The 20,294-nt window shown below is 49.6% G+C and overlaps 1 protein-coding gene across 2 annotated transcripts in view; it reads left to right on the top strand.

Moving 5' to 3' along the window:
• PRR5L (proline rich 5 like) overlaps positions 1-19,448 on the top strand; it is a 182,260-nt gene extending 162,812 nt beyond the window's left edge. For both annotated transcript variants that reach the window (XM_011973468.1, XM_011973469.1), the window contains 3 exons: positions 631-771; positions 5,574-5,700; positions 16,636-19,448. In XM_011973468.1, the coding sequence (XP_011828858.1) occupies positions 631-771; positions 5,574-5,700; positions 16,636-17,030 (663 nt within the window). In that variant the 3' untranslated portion in view covers positions 17,031-19,448. The remainder of the gene's footprint in view (positions 1-630; positions 772-5,573; positions 5,701-16,635) is intronic.
• Positions 19,449-20,294: the final 846 nt, after the last annotated feature.

Below are 20,294 nucleotides of genomic sequence, written 5' to 3'. Positions count from 1 at the left end.
AGGGTGGTTGTGGGGATTACATGTGTTGTTTACATCTAAACTATGTAGAATCATGCCTGGCACATAGAATTTAATACATGTTAGCTTACTGATAGTTATTATTTTCACCTTCTGCTCCCTACCGCATCCCAACAATTGAACAAATCCCTTTCCTCCTACTTTCCTATTTATTTTTCTTCCTCAATTATTGGTATTTATACAACAATCTAAGAGGTCCCGTGTTTTTCTTCTTTATTTGTATGATAGGTGTTCAGATGTATTATAGATGAAGTTGGGAAAACAGCCTTGAATGTAGGGAGGTAGTGTTGATCTTCTTCTTTGTTTCTCCCATCTTTCTCTTTCTCTCCTTCCTGACCAGTTATAGCACTTATAATAGTGTGACCCTGATTATATGTGTCTTGTATTGTCTTTGGGTCATTTAGGTAGGCAGGTTGAGTCATGCCTTATCTTAGTGACATTTTAATTCTAGAGGAGCTTGGTCTTTGGCTCTTTGAAAGACACACTGGCCCTTGCAGATGCCTCATCCCATCTTTGGTGCTATGTAAACATGCGTTGTCTTGAGCTTCACATGATCCGTGGCAGATTCAGTGAGATCTCACCTCACAGCCTTTCCTTCTCTGTCCTCTCTAGGGCCAGGAGCTGACTATCCGCCAGATCTCCCTGCTGGGCTTCCGAGACCTGGTCCTGCTGAAGGTGAAGCTGGGTGATCTGCTGCTGCTGGCCCAGTCCAAGCTGCCCTCGTCCATTGTCCAGATGTTGCTCATCCTGCAGGTGAGGCTGTGCTGGAGACTTGCCCCAAGGCCAAGGGAGGGAGCGAGGGAAGAGACTGCTTTTTTGAGATAAGGGGGAAGGAACCTAGTGACCAGAGCACCTTAGCTTGGCTAACTACTATTTAGTTTGTTGGCCCGTGTTCGTTCGTTCATTCATTCATTCATTCATTCATTCATTCATTCATTCATTCATTTGTTCATTTGATGTGCATTCACTGAGCACCTGTTAGGTCCTGGTGCTGTGCTTGGTGCCAAGATTGCACTGGGGAGTGAAGGAAGCATAGTCTTTCATTCAGGAAGTAGATACCCTTTTCCCCTCTCCAGTGATGCCAGGGAGCCACAAGTTGCAAGTCACAGCAAAGAATACACTTTGGCCTAGCTTAAGCAGATGAGGAACTCCCTGGAAAGCTCCCAAGGCAGAGGGACTTCAGGAGGGATTACAACCAGGAATGAGGCTGTCTCAGGCCAGGAAGGCACCATCCTTCCTCTGCTTCCTAGTCTCTACTTGTATCTGGGCTACCTTGTCTGTCTTCGTCTTGTCCTATCTTTCCTGGACTTGGTCTTTCTCTCCTTGCAGGTTTGTGTTCTGTGTTTGGTTTTTACCTGATCGAAGGTGACACCTCACAGTTGATGTGCTTCCAGTAAGAGACTAGCTAGTGGCTGCCTAGTGTCACTCAATCCCAATTCTAAATCAATACTAGGAAGTTGAGCTAACACTTATTGGTCCTTGGCTATGTGCCAGGCACGGGCCAAGGACTTTAAGTGTGTTGTTTCCTTAATCAGGTAATCCAGACAATCACTGTATGAAGTAGGCATTGTTGTTATTCCCATTTTAGAGGTGAGGAAAATGAAACCTAGGAAGTTTGCGTGCTTGCCTGAGGTCCCTCAGCGAGGAAGAGGTAGTAAGATTTGGAATTATGCACACCATGGTTCCTCCCCAGAGGAAATAATTTAATTGGTCCAGCTTGGGCTAGATGATTCCTCTTTGCCCGATCAGCCATGACCCTTGAATAAGATCAAGCAGTATAAACATGGCCTTGGCAAACTCATTCCTATGGGTGGGGGCACACAGTTCTCAAAGACTAGAGTTTCTGGCTAGGGACACCCCCAAGAGGTGACTGCTATGCCTCTTCATCTCCGTAACAAGTTCAGATGCTGCAGCATTAGCTCTGAGCCCTTCCTCAGGGAAGATGGCTTCATCCTTGATCAGGCTAGTGGTGACCCCTTGCTGCCCTCACAGCAGTGATGGAATGTCAGGCATTGGGGCCCCAATCCTTCCCCCACATCCCCCAGCTGGTGTTATGTTTCAGTCCTTGAAGTTGGGCCTTCCTTCTGGGCATTCTCCCCCTTTCCTATAATTAGAGAGGAGGAAGAGTTGCCTGATAGGGTGAGGGTGGGTGTAATTGGCCGGAATGCCAGGTCAAGTATTTTTATGGAAGGGATGGAGAAGGAGGGGGATAGAAAAATGCAGGTGGGGCTCGGGTCTGAGAAGCCTTAATTAGATCGTGCTTCCTGAATAAGGAGTCTTGAAAATGAGCCCTTTGGGATTCTGATAGGAAAATTCGGAAAGTTGGGCTCCCATCTTCCCATTTCAGTTTATAATAGTTTAGAGCTGAGAAGCGATTCCTTTGTGTTTTGGGTGGTGGTGGTTTGTTTGGTTTTGTGGGAAGGAGAATTGATCCAGTCCTGCAGGTGAAGGCTCTCACCTGTCACTGCTGGAACAGGAGGGCCTGTGTCTATAATGAAAGAGACCTATCACATTCCAACATTCTGGGCCCTGGGCCAGGTAGCCCTGCAACCGTATGAGAAAGCTGTCATCATAGCCCTGAGTCCCCAAAGACAGGTGAGACTGCTTGCCCAGGAGAACCTGCCCTCAAGCACTCTAGTCCCCACCCCAATTTGCTCTCCATGGGACGGCCTCAAACTCTTCAGTGGTTTCCAATCGATCTTAGAAAAACAGCCCAAGTCTATACCCTCGCCTTCGGCATCTCCCACCCTTCCATCCCTGCCTGGAACCTGACTTCCCCACTGCTCTGGTCTTCTTGGCTTCTCCTGGCTGCCATGGGATCTTTGTACTCAATGTTCCTCCTGCTCAGAACACTTTGTTTTCCGGGCCCCTCAATCCCCTGTCTAATCAAGGCAGGTCAATGTTTTCTCCTTGCCCTTGAGCCCTCAGCACCCAGCACAGTCTTTAACACATAATAGGTATTAATGAAACACTGGCCATGGAATATAGTAGAAGCTTGAGCAGAACTGACTCTGGGTCCCTGGCCTCACACCCATGTTGGTGACCATCATGCAGGGCTTCTTCTCTTGGCAGAGGGAAGTACAGTCAGAGAAGCTCTGGGGTCATGGTGAATTTCTGGAAAGTCAGGCAAGGAAGCAGTTCCTCCTGTGTCTATACCATTATTTTCCCCATCTCACAGCTGAGATGGAGGTTCAGAGAAGGTGGTGGCTTTTCTCAAGGTCTTGTACTCATTGATAACAGAGCTTGATTGCTCCCCATCCCTTAGCCCTTGTCTTCCTACCTCCACTTAGCCTTTCTTGGCAACTACTGCCTTCCTTTTGCAGTCTCCCGGGGTACTGGGAAACGCCCCACAGGCACCCTACAGACCATTAAAGATCGTCCACTCTCCTGCAGGGCATCTGGCATCACTTCCCCGAGGGCTTCCTGGGAACGGTGCCTTTGGCCCATGTTTTTCCTCACCAGGAGCTCTAGAGCCTGGGGCTGGGGGTATGGCTGTGAAGAACTCGAATCTTTCCCTGGCCCAAGTCCATCTTGAGCAGCAGGGGCGGTGGCCTCTGGATCTGAATGAAACTTCCAGGTGGCACTGCCCTGGGGCCATATCTGCTACAGGAAATTTGGGCCTCAGTACTTAGAATTGTCCATTATCTGCCTAGACCTGCACTTTCCAGAGTGCCATGAGACCTGGGGCTGATCTTTTTCAAAACTACCTGAGCCTACTACAGAGAAAGAAGCTCTTTCTTAGGCCTTCAGCTCTGTCTTTTCTGTTGCTCTTCCACAGTGTCCCTGACCCCACTCTACCCTTCCCAAAATGTACAAATACTCCTACAGTGGGCCACGTGTGCTGCCTTCAAACCACCCCAGTGAGAGGCACAGTCAGAGATATAGACCAGTGTGAAGATCAGTTCCCTCCCAGCTGATGCAGACAGGTCCTGAGACCACTGTAAGAATGGTGCATTCTCAGGGGTCCCAGCCAGGCAGAGTGTGCAGCCTGTGCTCAGAGGACCCTGAGCTTGTTTTATTTTCTCCCATCACCATTTGACATTCTTAATGAGTTTTGAACACGGGGCCCTGCGTTTTCATTTTACGCTGGACCACACAAATTCCATAGCTGTTTGGCAGCCAAGCCAGGGGCTGAGGACAGCACCTTCCTAGAGGGCTGTGCACAAGCCAAGTTCTCAGCAGCGACTTTTCTGGGAGAAAACCATCCAGCTCCAAATCACGTGTTCATTATCCATTTTCTTCCCACTTTTTGCCACTTCTCCTTTTTCTGTGGTCCCTCCCTGTTTCGCATGTATGGAAGGTTTGGGGGAGAAGCCACTCATTTTCTCTGCATTTCTTCTGGCTCTGTTTCTACCTCCAAATCTGCACCATAGCCCCCTCCTCAGCCTCCTTGTATTTCCTGAAGCTGTGTCCTCTCTCCCCCAGCCCCTGCCACACCCATCTCAGTGTGATGGTACCAAAAAGGGGCCCAGGAAGAGCCTGTTTCCTTGGCAGCTTACCTCTCCCCCTGGGATCACCAGCCTGCAGGAGTCAGCCCTTCCTGCCTCATTACCTGACCAGTTTCCCCTTCAATCCCTGAAACACCGCACTGGAGTGGAGTCTACTTTGAAAGTGAAAGTGATTTACAGTCTACTCCATTTCGAGAATTTGACATGTTAACCCCTTGGGCTGGGCACAGCCCCACGGAGACTTGTTTCTTTCCTGGCCAGTCCCTTCTTCTGCCAGGTGGGCTTTGCTTCTTTGCAGCCCCTCAACATGACAGCATGTTTGAGTCCTTTCCAGCAAGAAGCTGAGTTCCCTAGGAGTCTGCCAGTTTTCTAGAAAACATTGGTTACTGGCTTCTTTCTGGTTTTGACTGTTCTTTACTCAGGGCTTAGCTTTGAGGACTTCTGTCATGCTGGGGTTTTTAACTGGCTCTTCATTTGGGGCTAAAACTATTCCTGGCTCTAGAAGAATTCTCCTTTTCTCTTATCACCCTGAACTTTTCCATATTCTTTCTTCCCTTCTTTTCTAGCCTGTTAGCAAGTGGCAGAAGAGGGGATCAGAGCCAGATAGCCTGGGTTCCAGTCCAGGGTTTTTGCCATTTACTGGCTGTGTTTTTCTGGGCAAGGTAGTTAAGCTCTCTGGGTCTTTAGTTCTTCATCCATAGAAGGGGGATAATAAGAGGACCTTCCTTTTCGCATTAGCAGGAGACCTCTGTGCATTATATATGTTAAATGTCTCTGTGCTGTGTATGAACCAGTGCATGTGGGTAAGATTATTGTCCTTGAAACCAGTCGGATCTCAGCCTTGGAGGTGGGACACCCACACTGTATTGGTGGCCCAATGGGAGAGGCTGCTGTGGTACTAACCATGCACAGTTCTAATTGCAGTGACCCATGGCGAGTGACTAAGGCTTCAGGCCTCAGTTTCCTTCATTCTAACTGCAGCGATGCTGCCTGCCAGCAACACAGACTTGTACATTGGAGGAGGACAATCAGGATTTGTTGAATGAGAACCTGCTGGTCATGGCAATGAACACTGACCTTTGTGTATCTTGGTTGTTCATTTTCCAGAGTGTTCACGAGCCCACAGGCCCAAGTGAGAGTTATTTGCAACTGGAGGAGCTGGTGAAGCAAGTGGTTTCTCCTTTCCTCGGCATCAGCGGGGACCGTAGCTTCTCAGGCCCCACGTACACGCTGGGTAAGGAGTGCAGCTCTCAAGTTGTCAAGAGGCCTGGTGATCATGATACCAGCACTGTTTAACTGAGCACTGATTATGTGCCCAGCCTTTTGCTTCCTGTGTGGGTCAGAGCAAATCTCTGCATCTTAAGCACTCACGTTCCTGGCCTCTGGAGGTTGCAGTAACTTCTACCCCTTGATGATTCCTCCCCAAGGACCGATACTATGCCTTTGTGGTGGTGCTTGTCTGATCCACATCTTTGATCAGTGGCTTCGATCATTTTGGTGTGCCTAGGACATTAATCTTTCTGTATCTGATACCAGAAACTGTGCTTTGTTACACTCTTCCTCTGGGTGAGTAGAGAAACCTACTGTGATGGATTTCCCTTTGAAACCAACTGGAAATGCCAGGCCAGCTTGTATGCGTGGCCAGATGTTCTCGAGCTGCTGTCTCCCACTCCGTTTCTGTAGGTACCACCACATGGCAAGGAAAGGGGCTCCTCGATTTGGGGACAAATCCTGTTGGGGCCGTTTTTTGATGGCTGTAAACCTAGCATCAGTGAGTGTCAGGCTCTGTACCAGGCACCTTGGAAAATCTGGAGATGAATCAGATCTGTTCCTTCTCTCAGTGACACTGCAGCCTAGATGGGTTCAGTACAAATATCTCTATAATATAATACAAAATAGCTCTCAGACCAGTCTTTGTAGAAATAGCTGTATGATAAGGCTTCTAATAATAATAAACCCAGTTATTGTCTGAAATATAAACCCTTGAAATGCAGAAACATTTTATTCATTATTCTGTCCCCAGGAATGGTGCCTGGCATATAGTAGGCACTCAAAAAATGCTAGATGATGGCAGCAACGGTACTTCGGGGCCAGGGGAGCCAGCACCCACAGAGAGATGCAGAGGCGGAAATGGATTACTCAAATTGGGAGCCTGATACCCCCTCTTCTCGCTTTAATGGAGTTGTAGTAGTTGAGCTTCAAAGAAAGGAGTGTCCTCCAGTGAGGTTCCTGCCCCTTCCTGGGCCTCTTACCACAACAAGAGCCAGGGCCAGCTGGCCGTTTTCACCACCCTGATCATGTTTTTCTGGAGACACCAGCTTAACCACAGCCACCACAGATCGGAGGGTGCTGGCCTCAGCCTGCTGCCTGCTGGTTCTTCTCTCTCCTCCCTCCCTTCTTCACTCATTCCTCCCAGGAGCTGGAACGAGCCAGTTTCAGTGACACTAAAGGAAAACAGCCTTCTGCAGCCCCACTCTGAGCTGGGCGCCATGTTGCTGCAGTCTCCCTGGAGCCCACGTTCCTGCTGGCTCGGCTCACCGACTTTGGGGGACAGGGGCATCCAGGGAGCTGTCAGGATGTCAGCAAGCTAGCTGGGCCATGGCAGGAATGCCACCATTGTTTGGGCCTAATGCCAGTGTAGAGGAAGAAAAACAGTTTTTCTTCCAACCCTCCTAAGCTCTTAGTTGGAACAGACCCCTATAACACATTAATAGGAGAAAAACAAACAGAAGCTTATTAATACTGTAGGTTTCATACATACATGGGTCACACCCAGGGAGATAGTAGTTCTTAAATACGTAGCTTTGAATTTCAGCTCATATAGCATCTTCAACAACAAAAAATAAATTTCTAGAGAAGTGACAAGGCAAAGAAAAACAACTTTGAGTCCGGGGAGGCAGCTTGTGGCAAGGGAAGTAGATGGCAGATAAGGGCTGGTTAGTGAGGCTTGTTCATGTAGGTTTCTCTGGTGCCATTGCTGGCTGATAAGGGTCTAAAATTGTCTTCAGTGGTTAACCTTTGCTCTCCCTGGTAGAAGTGGGATGGGATACCTTTTGTCTTTATACATCTCTATAGCGCCTTTAAGCAAATAGAGGAAGGACAGAGAGCTTCCTGTATCTGCTTCTTAACTGCCTTCAGTTGATAAATCCTTATGCCCAAGAGGCATATTTTGTGGTGGCTTATTCTGGTGTCCTATCCCAGGAACAAGAGTCGATTGGGAAGCTTGTTCAGTGAGGATTCACTCTAAGAGGGGATAGCTTTAGCTTTCCAACTAAAATAATAATGCACATTTTTGCCAAATTAAAGATTTGAGGTTTTATTCTTGTACCTAGGACAGTCCCTGCCTCTGATGAGTTGTCACAGTAGGGGCAGGGAGGGAAGGACGTGACCCTCTTTTGGCTAATTTTAAATTATTTCAGCAAATGTGTACTAAGACCCTGTCCTGGCACTCTGGGAGGTGCTATAGACATATCTGTGAATGAAGCCAACCCATTCCTGCCCTCCAGCACACACAGCCTAGGGGAGAAGTCACAAACAAGGCAGTGTCTCATCAGTGTACACTTGTTCTCAGGGGGCAAGTACAGGGGCCACGAACCCAGGGCACGCGGACCTCACCTTGACTAGGGAATCAGGGAAGAGTACCTGGAGGAAGTGATGATGTCTGTGATGGGACCTGCAGGATGAATATGAGTTAGCTGAGTAAACAGAGAGGGATGACTATAAGGGGAGGACCTTGGGGGGGTTTGGAAGACAGGTGATGAGCAAGAGGAATTGAAAGGGCTTCAGAGTTGCAAGGAAGCTGATGGCAAGGGAAGCTACTGGACACAGACCTCGTCCTGGGCATGGTGCTGGGGGCACTGAATGCTGGGCCATGGAGCAGACACTGCTGTTTCCAGGTTTACAGGGGAAGTAAGTGAGGATTAAGGTCACGTGGAGCCAGGATTACAAAGCCTGGAGTTGTGGATACTGTTGCGGATACTTTATCAGCTGCCCCACGTGCGCTATCATCACCTCCACCCCCACCGCCGGCTGCCAACTTTGAGGAGGTGACTTTATTAAGGGACAGCTCAGGAGGTGTTCCTTAGCCCAAGAGGGATCCTAAGCCAGACATTTCACCCCATGTCGCTGGATACTAAGAAGCTAAAGTGGTCACAGTGGTGCCCATCCTGACTGAGGACACGGCTTTCCAGATAAAGAGAGGACTCTCGGGGCCTCCGTCTGCCCCTTGGTAAAAGGTTTATTTTGCCTGTGGGAGGGGAGTGTTGAGATGGCTGGCTGAAGCAAAAACTAAGGAGTCAGGCTGGAGGTGAAAAACCCCTTAACCTATGGGAGGGCTTTGCCGCGGCTCACTTGGGCGGGAGGATGGGTAGGCGTGGTCGCAGGTGGGCGTGGTCACAGGTAGGCGTGGTCGCAGGCAGCAGGGGCCAACCATCCCCTAAGAAGCCGCCACTCAAGCTGGATTACTGACCAGGGTATTGGCACGTAACTCATTCCATCCTCCAAAGTACTGTTGTGCTTTCAGTCTCCAGGTCACCTGCAGGACAGGTGACCAGAGCCAGAGAAGCGGTTTATTCCCGGGACTCCGCACTACACCCACGCACCCGCGCGTGATTGACTGCACGAGGATTCTCGGGAGGTCTCCCTTCCTGCCAGCCCGGCCTCACCTCTGGGTCAGAGGCCCATGATGGGAGTGAGAGAATGTGCTCCCCTCTCCAAAGCAGCCACTTTTCTGCAGTAGTGGGAGTTGGTGAGGGAGGAGGAGGAGGGTAGTGAAACTTTTTGTAAAAGGCCGACTCCTCAGAGGCTGGCCCTTGCCCCACCTTTCAAGTCCCCGAAGTCTCCAGGCTGTTTGCCTGCTGTTTGCAGGGCCCTCCCAGCGTGCACACTCAGCAGCACGCTCGACTTCTCCCACACAAAGGCGCTGGCCTCCCACAGGCCTCCGTCCATTGTATCTCCCGCGGGAGGGCCCTTCTCCTTCAGGATACTGTAACTTCTCTGCGTGACAAGCCGGCATTCACGGCTTTCAGGTGCCAGCCTGGAGAGGGACGCCCACCACGGGCTTGGTGTGCTGGGGTCACAATGGCCGTATTATGGCGGTCGCTCCGGTGGGGCCTGGCCAGGGAGCCTGGGAGATCAAAAGCCTGGGAACCAAGTCCTCAACAAAGGGCCCGAGGACGGCCTTCTCCAGGCTTTGCTTCTCTCTGGGGGTTTGAAAGGAGCTGCTCTTGCTGGCTCCGGTGCCATGGATGAATGCCAGTGCTCAGCAGGGCTCCTGGTGAGTGAGGAGGGAATAAAGGCTCCCCTTGGCCTCACCCCGTGTGAAAGGGAAGAGGAGGCGGCAGAGGTGGCCTGGAGATGCCAGCTGAAATGGCAGGACCCAGCCCTGTTCCTGCTAAAAGGGCACCACTGCAAGGGAAGGGCTGGCTTGGAGCCCCAGGGGGTACCCACAGGGTAATCAGTCCCTTAGTGGGATATTCCCTTCCCTGGGTGACAGGGTCCTGCCTTCCCCGGGGGCAAAGAAGGAAGAGGTTGGGGAGGAGAACAAGAAGCAAGAGTGTCAGTCGCTGTCTGCCAGTCGTGGGCATGGCGTTCGGTTTTAAGGCCTCCCAAGGGGCCCAGCAGGCCTGACCTCCCAGTGGGGACACAGCTGACGCACTTGTCTGAGGCTTGGCTCTGGAGTCTGGCGGGAACTTAGCAAGGAAACGCTGTCTGCTCGGGGGACTCAACACAGCCTTGTGGTCCCTGTGGTCCTGGCTCTGCCCACACCCAATCTTGGGAATGAAAACATTCCACCCAGAAAGCAGAAGGAAGAGCTGTAGCCTCTCTGGTGAGTCATCAGCAGGGAGAGAGAGGCTGAGGCAACTGAGCAGGGCCTTGGAAACCACAAGAGCTGGGGCTCAGCTGTGTGGCCTGGAGCAACTTCTGAGCCACAGAAGGCTGAGCACAGAGGCCCTGTCCTCCTATTCAGGGCCAGCAGGAGGAAGAAGCTGTCCTGTCTCAGGGAAGGGCCAGGTAGAGCTGCCTGCTATGTTATGGACCCCAGCTAAAGGCAGCCTGGCCCCTGTGAAATCGCTCTCCGGGGAGGTTATGTGTACCTCCCCAGTCCCTCCCCTGGATCCCAGACCACATCCTTGGCCTTGCCAGAACGTGGCTGTATTGCCATGTTCTGTTTCTCAGCCTCTCCCTTACACTGAGCTTGCTCGTTGAGAGCAGGGATTTTGTATCCCAGGACCTGGCACAGACCTCTCCTGTGAGTGAGTGGTTCAGTCTGTAAGTCAAGCCTAGAGAAGCACAGCCCATCTGAAATAGACTTTGTGACTTCTCTTCCTTCTCCTCTGAATTTCCAGGGTGCTGTCATCCGTATCTCCGACCTGACATCTGCCACACCGACCTGTTCTGACAGTTATTTGTGTGTGGGGGTCATGAGCTGGGCCTGTGCTGTCCGCTCTGGGTTTGAGCCCTGGTTTCATCACTCACTGCGACTGTAGTTATTCCACATCTCAACTTCAGGTTCTTCTGCAAAGCGGTTAGAAGCCATCAGTGGAGCACCTCCTTTCTGATACAGTACCTAGCATACCGTAGATGCTCAGTAAATAGTTGCTCCTAAGAACTCTTGCCCCTGACATGTGAACATACATGCGTGGAGGTACACAAGTGTGCTGGGCTCAAGCCCCTGTTGGGGGCCCCACATCAGATGTATGTTTCTTTTCTTCTCTGCAGCTAGTGCAGCATTTTGCATGCACAGGAAGTAGTGTTTGTTGAAGGTGGGGACAGGTGGTGTTGGGGTCTCCTCCTCCAGGGCAGCCCCCCTCACTCTGGCTCCAGCTCTTGACCCGTGAGCAGCCAGAGGGGCTTCTCTTGTCCGTTTGCTGCCTGGGCCCTCCAAGGACCATTGGAGACACCTTTCCCTGGCTCATCCCAGTGGGTTGGGACCTGCGGAAATCATCAGATAAATTCTCATTTCTTCCAAAGATGCTGCATGTGTCTGCCATGCAAGTAGATTTCCCGTTCTCTTGATTTACCCTCTGTCCTCTCTGGTCCCAGCCTTTCTTCCAAGTTTCAGCCATGTTGTAAAATCTAACATTAATACTGTATCTTTCCAGATACCCCTTCCCCAAAGAGAGGAGTCCCCCATACTCTTATAAAGCATTATCGAGGCCGGGCGCGGTGGCTCATGCCTGTAATCCCAGCACTTTGGGAGGCCGAGGCAGGCAGATCACGAGGTCAGGAGATGGAGACCATCCTGGCTAACACAGTGAAACCCCGTCTCTACTAAAAATACAAAAAATTAGGCGGGCGTGGTGTCGGGCGCCTGTAATCCCAGCTACTCGAGAGGCTGAGGCAGGAGAATGGCGTGAACCCAGTAGGTGGCGCTTGCAGTGAGCTGAGATCGCGCCACTGCACTCCAGCCTGGACGACAGAGTGAGACTCCGTCTCAAAACAAACAAACAAAATTATCGAAATCTCTAGCAACAATAGAAATAATGTTGCTACTGTCTGCCTCTTTTGCCCTACCCTTTGCACAAAGCCCTCCTGGCAGGTAGGTACCCCGTCTCAGGAGCCCAGACATCTGCATGCAGCAAATGCTCCCCAGATAGGTCTTTTCCCGTCTCCTGCTAGGCTGGCTGTAGGGTTCAGGTCCCAACATGGGTTTCCCAACAGCAATCTAAAGTGTGTACTTCTATCAGCAGTGAGAGAGAAATGAATTGTTCTCAAGGGCGTTTTTTTTTTAAGGACAGTTTTTCAGTGGGATCCTTGCTGCTTTGAACTCTTCTGGTGCTTCTGTTTTATAGTTATTGATTTTGGAGATCATAAAAGTAATGCAGGTTATAAGAATGTGGAAACATTTTAGAAATGTGTAACTTGGAGAGTAGGAGCGTCCATGCTTCACAAAGAACTGCTGCCAGTGCCTGGCGTAGATGCTTTCTTCTGGGTTGCTCCTTGGCGTTTTGTCTCTTATCTCCAAAGAGGGGAGCCAGTGTCAGCTACTTGTCTAGCACCTGCTGGGGGGCAGTGTTTGCTGTTACTTGACTTCAGTGGGGGGGGCGGGGGGCGCTTCAAGGGACATGTCTTCTAAGAGCAGCAGCAGTCCCCTGAGACACAGCAGCATGTAGTGGGGAAAGTTTGGGCGCTGCCATCTGGAACCTAAGAGAACTGGGGCTGATCCTCAGTCTTCCTCATCTGTGCAGTGGGCATACTGAGAACAACTCTGTTTTGGAGGGAGATTGGGACTAAACAGCGAGATCCTGGGTGGGAACACACTGTACACTCTAAATTCTATGTATTATCCTTTAATTTTGAAAAATTGTTGTTACCACCAAATAGGCCCCTTGGGCTTCTGAGCCAGCAGACTCAAGATTTAGTCCAAAGGGTTAGAATTGTATTATCTTCATCATTTATACACACACACAACAGTCTGATGACAGGAGCTGCTGTGAGCTTTGCACATGGATGTGGGCAGGTCTTGCTGTGATCTCCTTCCGGGAGCATGGGCTCTGGAAGTGGCTGACACACGTGTCTAGGGCCCTCCAGATCCACTGCAAGAGCAGAGAGGAAACTAAAGCAGCATGAGCCACATGTCCCCACGGCCAGTCTGTGAACAGCATGATTTGCTTTCCTCTTGGAAAGTGGGGTGTTCCCCCTCCTGCCCAAGTGTGGTGGGAATACTGATGCCATCGGCCCCGCTCCCTTTCTCCCCACTGCATTGTCCTGCCTGGATGGCAGAGGGAACACCTTTCTCTTGGGTCTTCAGGGTGTCAGAGATATGGGCACTGTGGAAGGCAGGGACAGGTGAAATTGGGTGTGTGAATGGGAAGCTGGGGAGAGGTGTGCTCTGGCAGAAAGGGAGGCTGAAAAGAAGAGGCCCAGAACAGAACCTACCCATCCCCCAGCCCTCTGAAGCTGTGTTTCTCCCATGGCCGTGCCTTCAAATTCACTCTCTCCCAGGCCAGACCAGCTGCAGTGGCTGGACTGTCCCATGCCTCCGCCTCTCTCAGGTCCAGAGCCATCCAGCTCCTAACATGATACCGGGCCTAGGTGGCAGAGGAAGCAGCACTGCCTTGAGAGGAGCATGGGTTGGGGGACTTCTCTGGGACCAAGGGACCCAGCCTTGTCGTGGTGCTTATTCTGTTTCAAACTCTGTGCAGGTTTCTGCCCTGGCGCAGCCTGTGTGAAGGTGGGAGAGCAGAGGCCCCGGGAACCGGGGTGCTGCTGTCAGATTTGCTTCCTCTCTTGGGACTCTACTCCCCAGGCTTTGGTTACCTGAGTGTTTTGGTTCTTCTCCTGCCTCTCTGACCCACCCTTGGGTTTCCTTCCTTCTGGAAAGGCAATGAGGCTCACCTGGTTTTTGGAGGCTGCCATCTGTGCTCCAGTCCCAGCTCTGCCTCTTCTTTGTAATGTGGAACAAGTTATTTAACCTCTTCCGTGCTTTAATTTCCCCATCTGTAAAGTGACAGTGGTGATAACAGTACCCACTTCATTAGGTTGATAATTAGTTCATAGATACAAGATGCTCAGATCAGCACCCAACGCTCTGAAGTGCTATCCTGTGTGTTAGCTGTTAATACTTTAGCCCCTCTGAAAGTAGTGCTGTTAGCTCCTCTCATTTTATCCACCCAGCACAGGTGCACACACGAGAATAATTTAGTCCTTTACCCCATCTTCATTTTCAGAGAGGTCACATTCACTCGGAGGGCCCCAGCCATTACTAATTTCCAGAGGACTTTGATTTTCATATCCTAAAATGTTTTCTTCTTGTCGTAAAAGAAATGCCCACATATGGAATGAAAATTTTAAAGACATATCAATGAAAAGATAAAGAAATTTTAAAAATCACTGGGTAATACCTTTACCCAGAGATGATAACTAGATATTTTGATGTAGCCTTTCCCAGTTTTTATACATAAGTGTGGTGGGTGAATATAGCACCCAGTATAACCCCAGTTTGGCTTAAAAAGGGATAAAATGCATATAATACTGTTGTTTATATTCTGCGTTTGTTACCAAATATTATCAACATTTCTCACTGTCCTTAAATATTATTTGAAAATGACCAAATTTCTGTCTTTAGATAGAAATTTCTTTTCCCAGCTCAAAACTGCATGTCTGTCTGCCCGTGGAGGTTGCCCCTTCAGCATCTCAGATGCGATGTGGCCAGGCCCCGGCACTGGGTCTCACGAGCTGCCTTCTCCTCATCTTCCCCATCCCTTGCCCCTCTCCCAAGTCTGCTGTTCCCTCCTTCCGTCCCACAGCTCCTCCTCCCTGCCCCGCTCCCAGGATCTCTTAGTTGTGGGGTTCTGTAGTATCTCTGTGGTGTCTCCAGCGGTCATCCTCACTTTACCCATATCACCACAACTCTACTTCCTTTCCTCATCACCTCTCACTTTGACTCTGATGTTAGCATTACCTTTTTTCACATGCAATCCATATTTATTATAGAACATAATACCCGAACCTTCTCCCTGGCTTTCCTCGCTGCTGGCCTTGCTGGCTCCAGCCCATTCTGCCATACTTCTGCCCAAGGAAGCTTCCTGAGCACAGCCCATCCTGCCCTGTGACCTTCGATGTTAACTGTGTCCCCGCAGCTCTGCTGTGACCTGGCTGATGTACTACAGGTGCTTCCATCTGCCTGCCCGGGCACCTCTCTACTGTCTCCTGGACTCTGTTCCAGCCAGGCTGTGACCTGATGGTGCACCTGTCTCAGCAGCTGTCTCAGGCTGCTGCCATTGCTCAGAACTCTGTCACCCCTTCCCCGCTGCTGGGAGTTCTGCCATCCTCAAGGTCCATCTCCCGTGTACATCCTCCTGGCAAGTTTCCTATCTCCAGATGGGCATGCTTTTTCCAGCCCTCGAAGCACCTCCACTTGGCTTGTCTTTCCCTTGAGGTATTTCACCTACCCTAGTTATCTCTGGGCCTTGGATGGGCAGCTAGAAGAGCAAGGGTCTGGAGAGAGACCGACCTTGTTTGAGTCCCAGCTTAAACTACCTTCTATCCATATGACCTTGGGGAAGCTACGTCCTCTCTGAGACTCAAGTTTTCTCATCTGGAAAGTGGAAGCTGATACTAGACCATGAATTAGGTTCAGTTTTGGGGAGGATTCAAAGGATAAAATGTCTAAGTTTAGCAGTTTCTGGAACATGATGAGAATTCAAAAGCAGCAGTGTAGGCTGGGCGTGGTGGCTCACACCTTTAATCCCAGCACCTTGGGAGGCTGAGGCGGGTGGATCACCTAAGGTCAGGAGTCCAGGATCACCCTGGCCAACATGGTGAAACCCCATCTCTAGTAAAAATACAAAAATTAGCTGGGTATGGTGGTGGGCGCCTGTAGTCCCAGCAACTCAGGAGGCTGAGACAGGAGAATCACTTGAACCTGGGAAGCGGAGGTTGCAGTGAGCTGAGATGACACCATTGCACTCCAGCCTGGGTAACAAGAGCAAAACTGTCTCAAAACCAAAAAGCAGCAGTTTTATAATTAGTACCCAGTCTTCCTGTGTCTGCCTCCTTGGGGTGTCCATGGAACCTAGCCTGTTCTTTGGTGATGCTAAAGACAGTCCAGGAGAATTGACTTGAACAGAACGTAGGTCTGAGACCCTTGACCTGGCGGGAGATGAGGGTCATTGATAGCCTTGGTTCCCTATGATTTGCAAGACAGTCCTGCTACCTTGGGTTTGACAACTGAGGTAACTCCCCAGTTATCTCTTCCTCTGGATTTCAGCTTATGAAGGCTCTTTTATGTCATCTGTTGGCATGGGAGAGGCCACTCCTGCAGGAAGCCAGGGTGCTTCCTTTGGAAGCTGGCCATCCCATGCCCAGGTCCTCAGGGGACGTTGTTTGAAAGGGAATTTTAGGGCACATCCGACGAAGCTCAGGCAGCAGCTGAGAAACACACCAGATTCCCTTGACCCTTATCTGTCAAGGAAAGTCTGTTGGTGACCACCTAATATGTGGGGTAGGGTTGGTTATGGACCGGATCTGGCATACACAGGTAAAGTTGTAAGAGAAACATTTAGGTATCACCAAATTCCTCCCTTGTGTTGTAGCAGGGCTGCACTTAAGAGCTGCTCCTAAAGGTTGAGCCACCACCTTGTTCTTTTCCCCCAGTTGGATTAGGAGCTTTTGAGCACCAGTACCCCCTCCCCAATAACAGTCTTTGCTGATTCTTCTCTTGCAGCCAGGCGGCACTCCAGGGTCCGGCCCAAGGTGACTGTCCTGAACTATGCTTCCCCGATAACCGCAGTCAGCCGGCCACTGAATGAGATGGTCTTGACCCCACTGACGGAGCAGGAGGGGGAAGCCTACTTGGAGAAGTGTGGCAGCGTGCGGCGGCACACGGTGGCCAACGCCCACTCGGACATCCAGCTGCTGGCCATGGCCTCCATGATGCACTCAGGCCTGGGGGAGGAGGCTAGCAGTGAGGACAAGTGCCTTCTCCTGCCACCCAGCTTCCCCCCACCCCACCGGCAGTGCTCCAGCGAGCCCAACATCACCGATAGCCCTGACGGACTGGAGGAGGGGGCCAGGGGCAGCCAGGAGGGCTCAGAGCTGAACTGTGCTTCCCTCAGCTGAGTCGCCACCCCCAGGCCTTTCCACCTCCTGTTATGCAACCAGGATGAGGACACCGCCATCTCCATGGATTACTGAGGGGCCTCTTGCTTTAGGCAATGCTGCCTTATTTCTTTCAGGGTACTGTCCTGGTCAAAATGCCTTAAGGGGAAACCGCTGTTGTAAACCTCTTCATTTTGATGACTGACCAGTTCTTTGTAGCCACCAATTGTAGTGACCAATTGCCTAATGGTCACTTTCTGACTCCAGCCTTGCCAGCCTGACTCAGATCCTCATCTCTGGGCCTTTCCTCCTCCGATGTTGGACTGCCTAATGTTCCCAATGACATATCCAGTACTTCTGGCATTTCTGGAGCAGGAGGTTGTCAGGACCACACGTACAACCACCAAGGATGTGTTGGCCTTTGGAGTTTCCCTTTAGGTTCCTTGTGATGCGGTGGGTTATGAGTGAAAAATTTGTGAAGAGGGAACTCCTCTCCCCCATTTTGTGTAGAGTGAAAATAGCCTGCAGCCCCTACTCAGCAGGGCTCTGGGAATGTGCCTGCCTTATTTTAGTTTCAGAATTGCTGGGAAAGTTACCCCTCTGGTGGGTAAGGATCTGTCCTCACCTACATCCATATCCTATGTGCTGCTTGCACAGAGGCCTTTGGCTTTTGACCCAGAGGGGCTGTGAGGCTGGAGCTGCCCTGTCTTTCATTGAGCCTCAGCATTTCCCTCATAGGCTTCCTCTCAAGCTCAAGGAACTCACCCCCAGATGCCTCCTGTCTCTCTCATTTCAGAAACAGACTTTCTTATCATGCTTTCCTATGGTGGGTGTGAGGGGCCAACTGATACCAACCAACTAGCCTGTACCTGGATTTGACTTGAATTTTTAAAATGTGTGTTGTTTCAAAAAAAAAGTTTGCAAATTTTGCACGTGGGATCTTGCACTGTTCATTTCCACTGGGGTGAATCTTCACACTAAAATCACAAGCAGAGCTCCTGGGAAAAGAGACTGGAAGTGGGTCAGGATAAAGAGATCTATGGTGCACAGAGCTCTTATGTCACAGAGCTCTAGAAGCAGCTGGACTTGAATCCACAGTGGCCTATGTAAATTTGCGAATTTCATGGTTTCTGGGAAAAGCTGCATTGGGGTGGGGAGACCCAGTTTGCCTCATGGGCAGAGGATTCTTCCAGGAAGCATGGAAAATGGAATGTTTCTATGCTTTACAGTGCGGGGAGAGAGGGGACATGTGGGCAGGACCTTTTGGAAGGATGTTTATTCCCTGTGGTTAAAGAAATGCCCGGAATTTCTAACACGTGAAGCACTTGGGGGCTGCAGGCCATGGCACGGTGCTGCATCCTTCTGCTGCTCCCTCCAGGTCTGGGGGCTTTTATCCACCTTGAATTCCTATCCTCCTCTTTGTAGTTGTCTGTCTCACTGATAACAGCTCCAGGAAAAAAGACAAGGCTCCTCCTCTGACCCTTCCTGTTGATGTTTATGAAATCTCAAAGAGATGAGCCACCTTGGCTTCCAATATGGCAAGAGGGTGCTGGGAGAAGGTGAAGATCAGTCTAAGCTGCCATGGCGATGAGACCTTCTCATTTAACTCTTGATGGCATTTCCCTTCTGGCTGAAGATTTGAAATATGATCAGAATTGTGCTCTTGATGGCTGGGAATTTAGAAATTTAAGAGTTATTTCATTTTCATTCTAAGAATGATGGGAGAGAAATGTCCAAAAGAGATCTGCTGATTGGCTGAGAATTTCAAACAAAAAAAAAACATCTCTGTGTATGTGTTGGATAAAGTCTACAGATTGACTAACATGCATTAGCAAATGGAACATCAGTAGGTAGCAACATGATGATTTATGTAACTGACAGCTTCTGTCCTTATTAGTACACTTAACATTTGAGACTAGTATTTATTGATCCAGGCAAATTAATCAATCATGCTTGGGCTTACTTTTTCAGTTTGTAAGGTTAATCACATGTGCATGCGTGCGTGTGTATATAAATGCCTTTTCCATGTCTTAAATGTCCCTGATGAGGAGAGCAGTCATCAATTAAATATATAAGCTCTTAAAATGAGAATGGGGGTTTCAGTATAGACCCAGTATACTTAATTGCTGATGACTGTTAGCCAGTTTACAACTTTACCATCGATGTACACACTTGATATTTGTGCAGTAGACTGTACCTATAAAAATTTGATTGATGTTTATGATCATGTTAGCTATCAGAGGGCTATTGGAAGAGTGATAGCTGAGGTGTTTTTAACCATTTTTTCTCTCCTAGATTCGTTTTCATTATTTATGCTAGGATTTTCCTATGGTTGACATTTGATGACAGGAAGCAATCACGACTCTTCGATTGAGCTCACAGAAACCTTTCATGTCGTCTGTTTCCAAAACGAATTCAATAAACAACATTTTGTCCTTGCTGGGTGCCCCAAGGGTGTCTTGATTAAATTTGCAAGTATAGCAGTCAAAGTAGATCTTTTTTTTCCCCCTCAAATTAGATCTTGATGCATCCTTCCCTCACACTCCCTGCCCCCACTTCTGCCTCCTCATCTCTTTTCCTGTTGCCTCCACTGCACAGTCGGACAGCAGCCTTAGCTCAGCCAGTCTTCCCTGGGTTTTGTTTGCAATCCTGGACTGGACTGGCAACTCATTTCCTGGAGAAACAGATTGTGGAGCTAGAAAATACTGAAAAAAGTCTGAGAAGCCAACACTTTTTCTAAAACCAGCTTGGCCTTTCTTCCCAGAGTATTTGACCTAGAGGGAACACTTAGCATATGTACTCATGGATGATCTCATATATTCCCCTCTGATTCTGTTTGGCAGAGGACATTTATAATATTTTACTCTGCATAAATACTTCTAGGAGGCCTATAGCGGCAACAGTCTGAGATCTCTAAAGGCTTGATAAGAGCCTTTGAGGAGGTGTGACTGATTAGTCATCTGTAGGATGAAAAAGCAGAGTGTGTATGTTTTGGTTGAGCCTTTGCAGGTCATAACTATGGTAAACAACCACTGAGCATTCTGTCTCAATAGGTTTCATGTCATTAGTGTGCCCATGACATAGCAGTGCACCATCATATTCATTTATCCACCCATCTACCCATCAAACATTTGTGGAGCTTCCATTGTGTGTAGGCACTTTTCTTGGTACTAGGGATATGGTGATGGACAAATAACCAAGATGCCTTCTCTCATGGAGCTTACTCTAGTGGGGAAGGCTGGAAATCAGGTCAACACAAGCATCACAACTACCAAACAACACTGG

Source organism: Mandrillus leucophaeus, unplaced genomic scaffold, assembly GCF_000951045.1.
Source record: "Mandrillus leucophaeus isolate KB7577 unplaced genomic scaffold, Mleu.le_1.0 Scaffold138, whole genome shotgun sequence".
NCBI lineage: Eukaryota > Metazoa > Chordata > Mammalia > Primates > Cercopithecidae > Mandrillus > Mandrillus leucophaeus.
The sequence above is the reverse complement of the archived record's forward strand: the minus strand, read 5'-3'. Positions and strand labels throughout refer to the sequence as shown.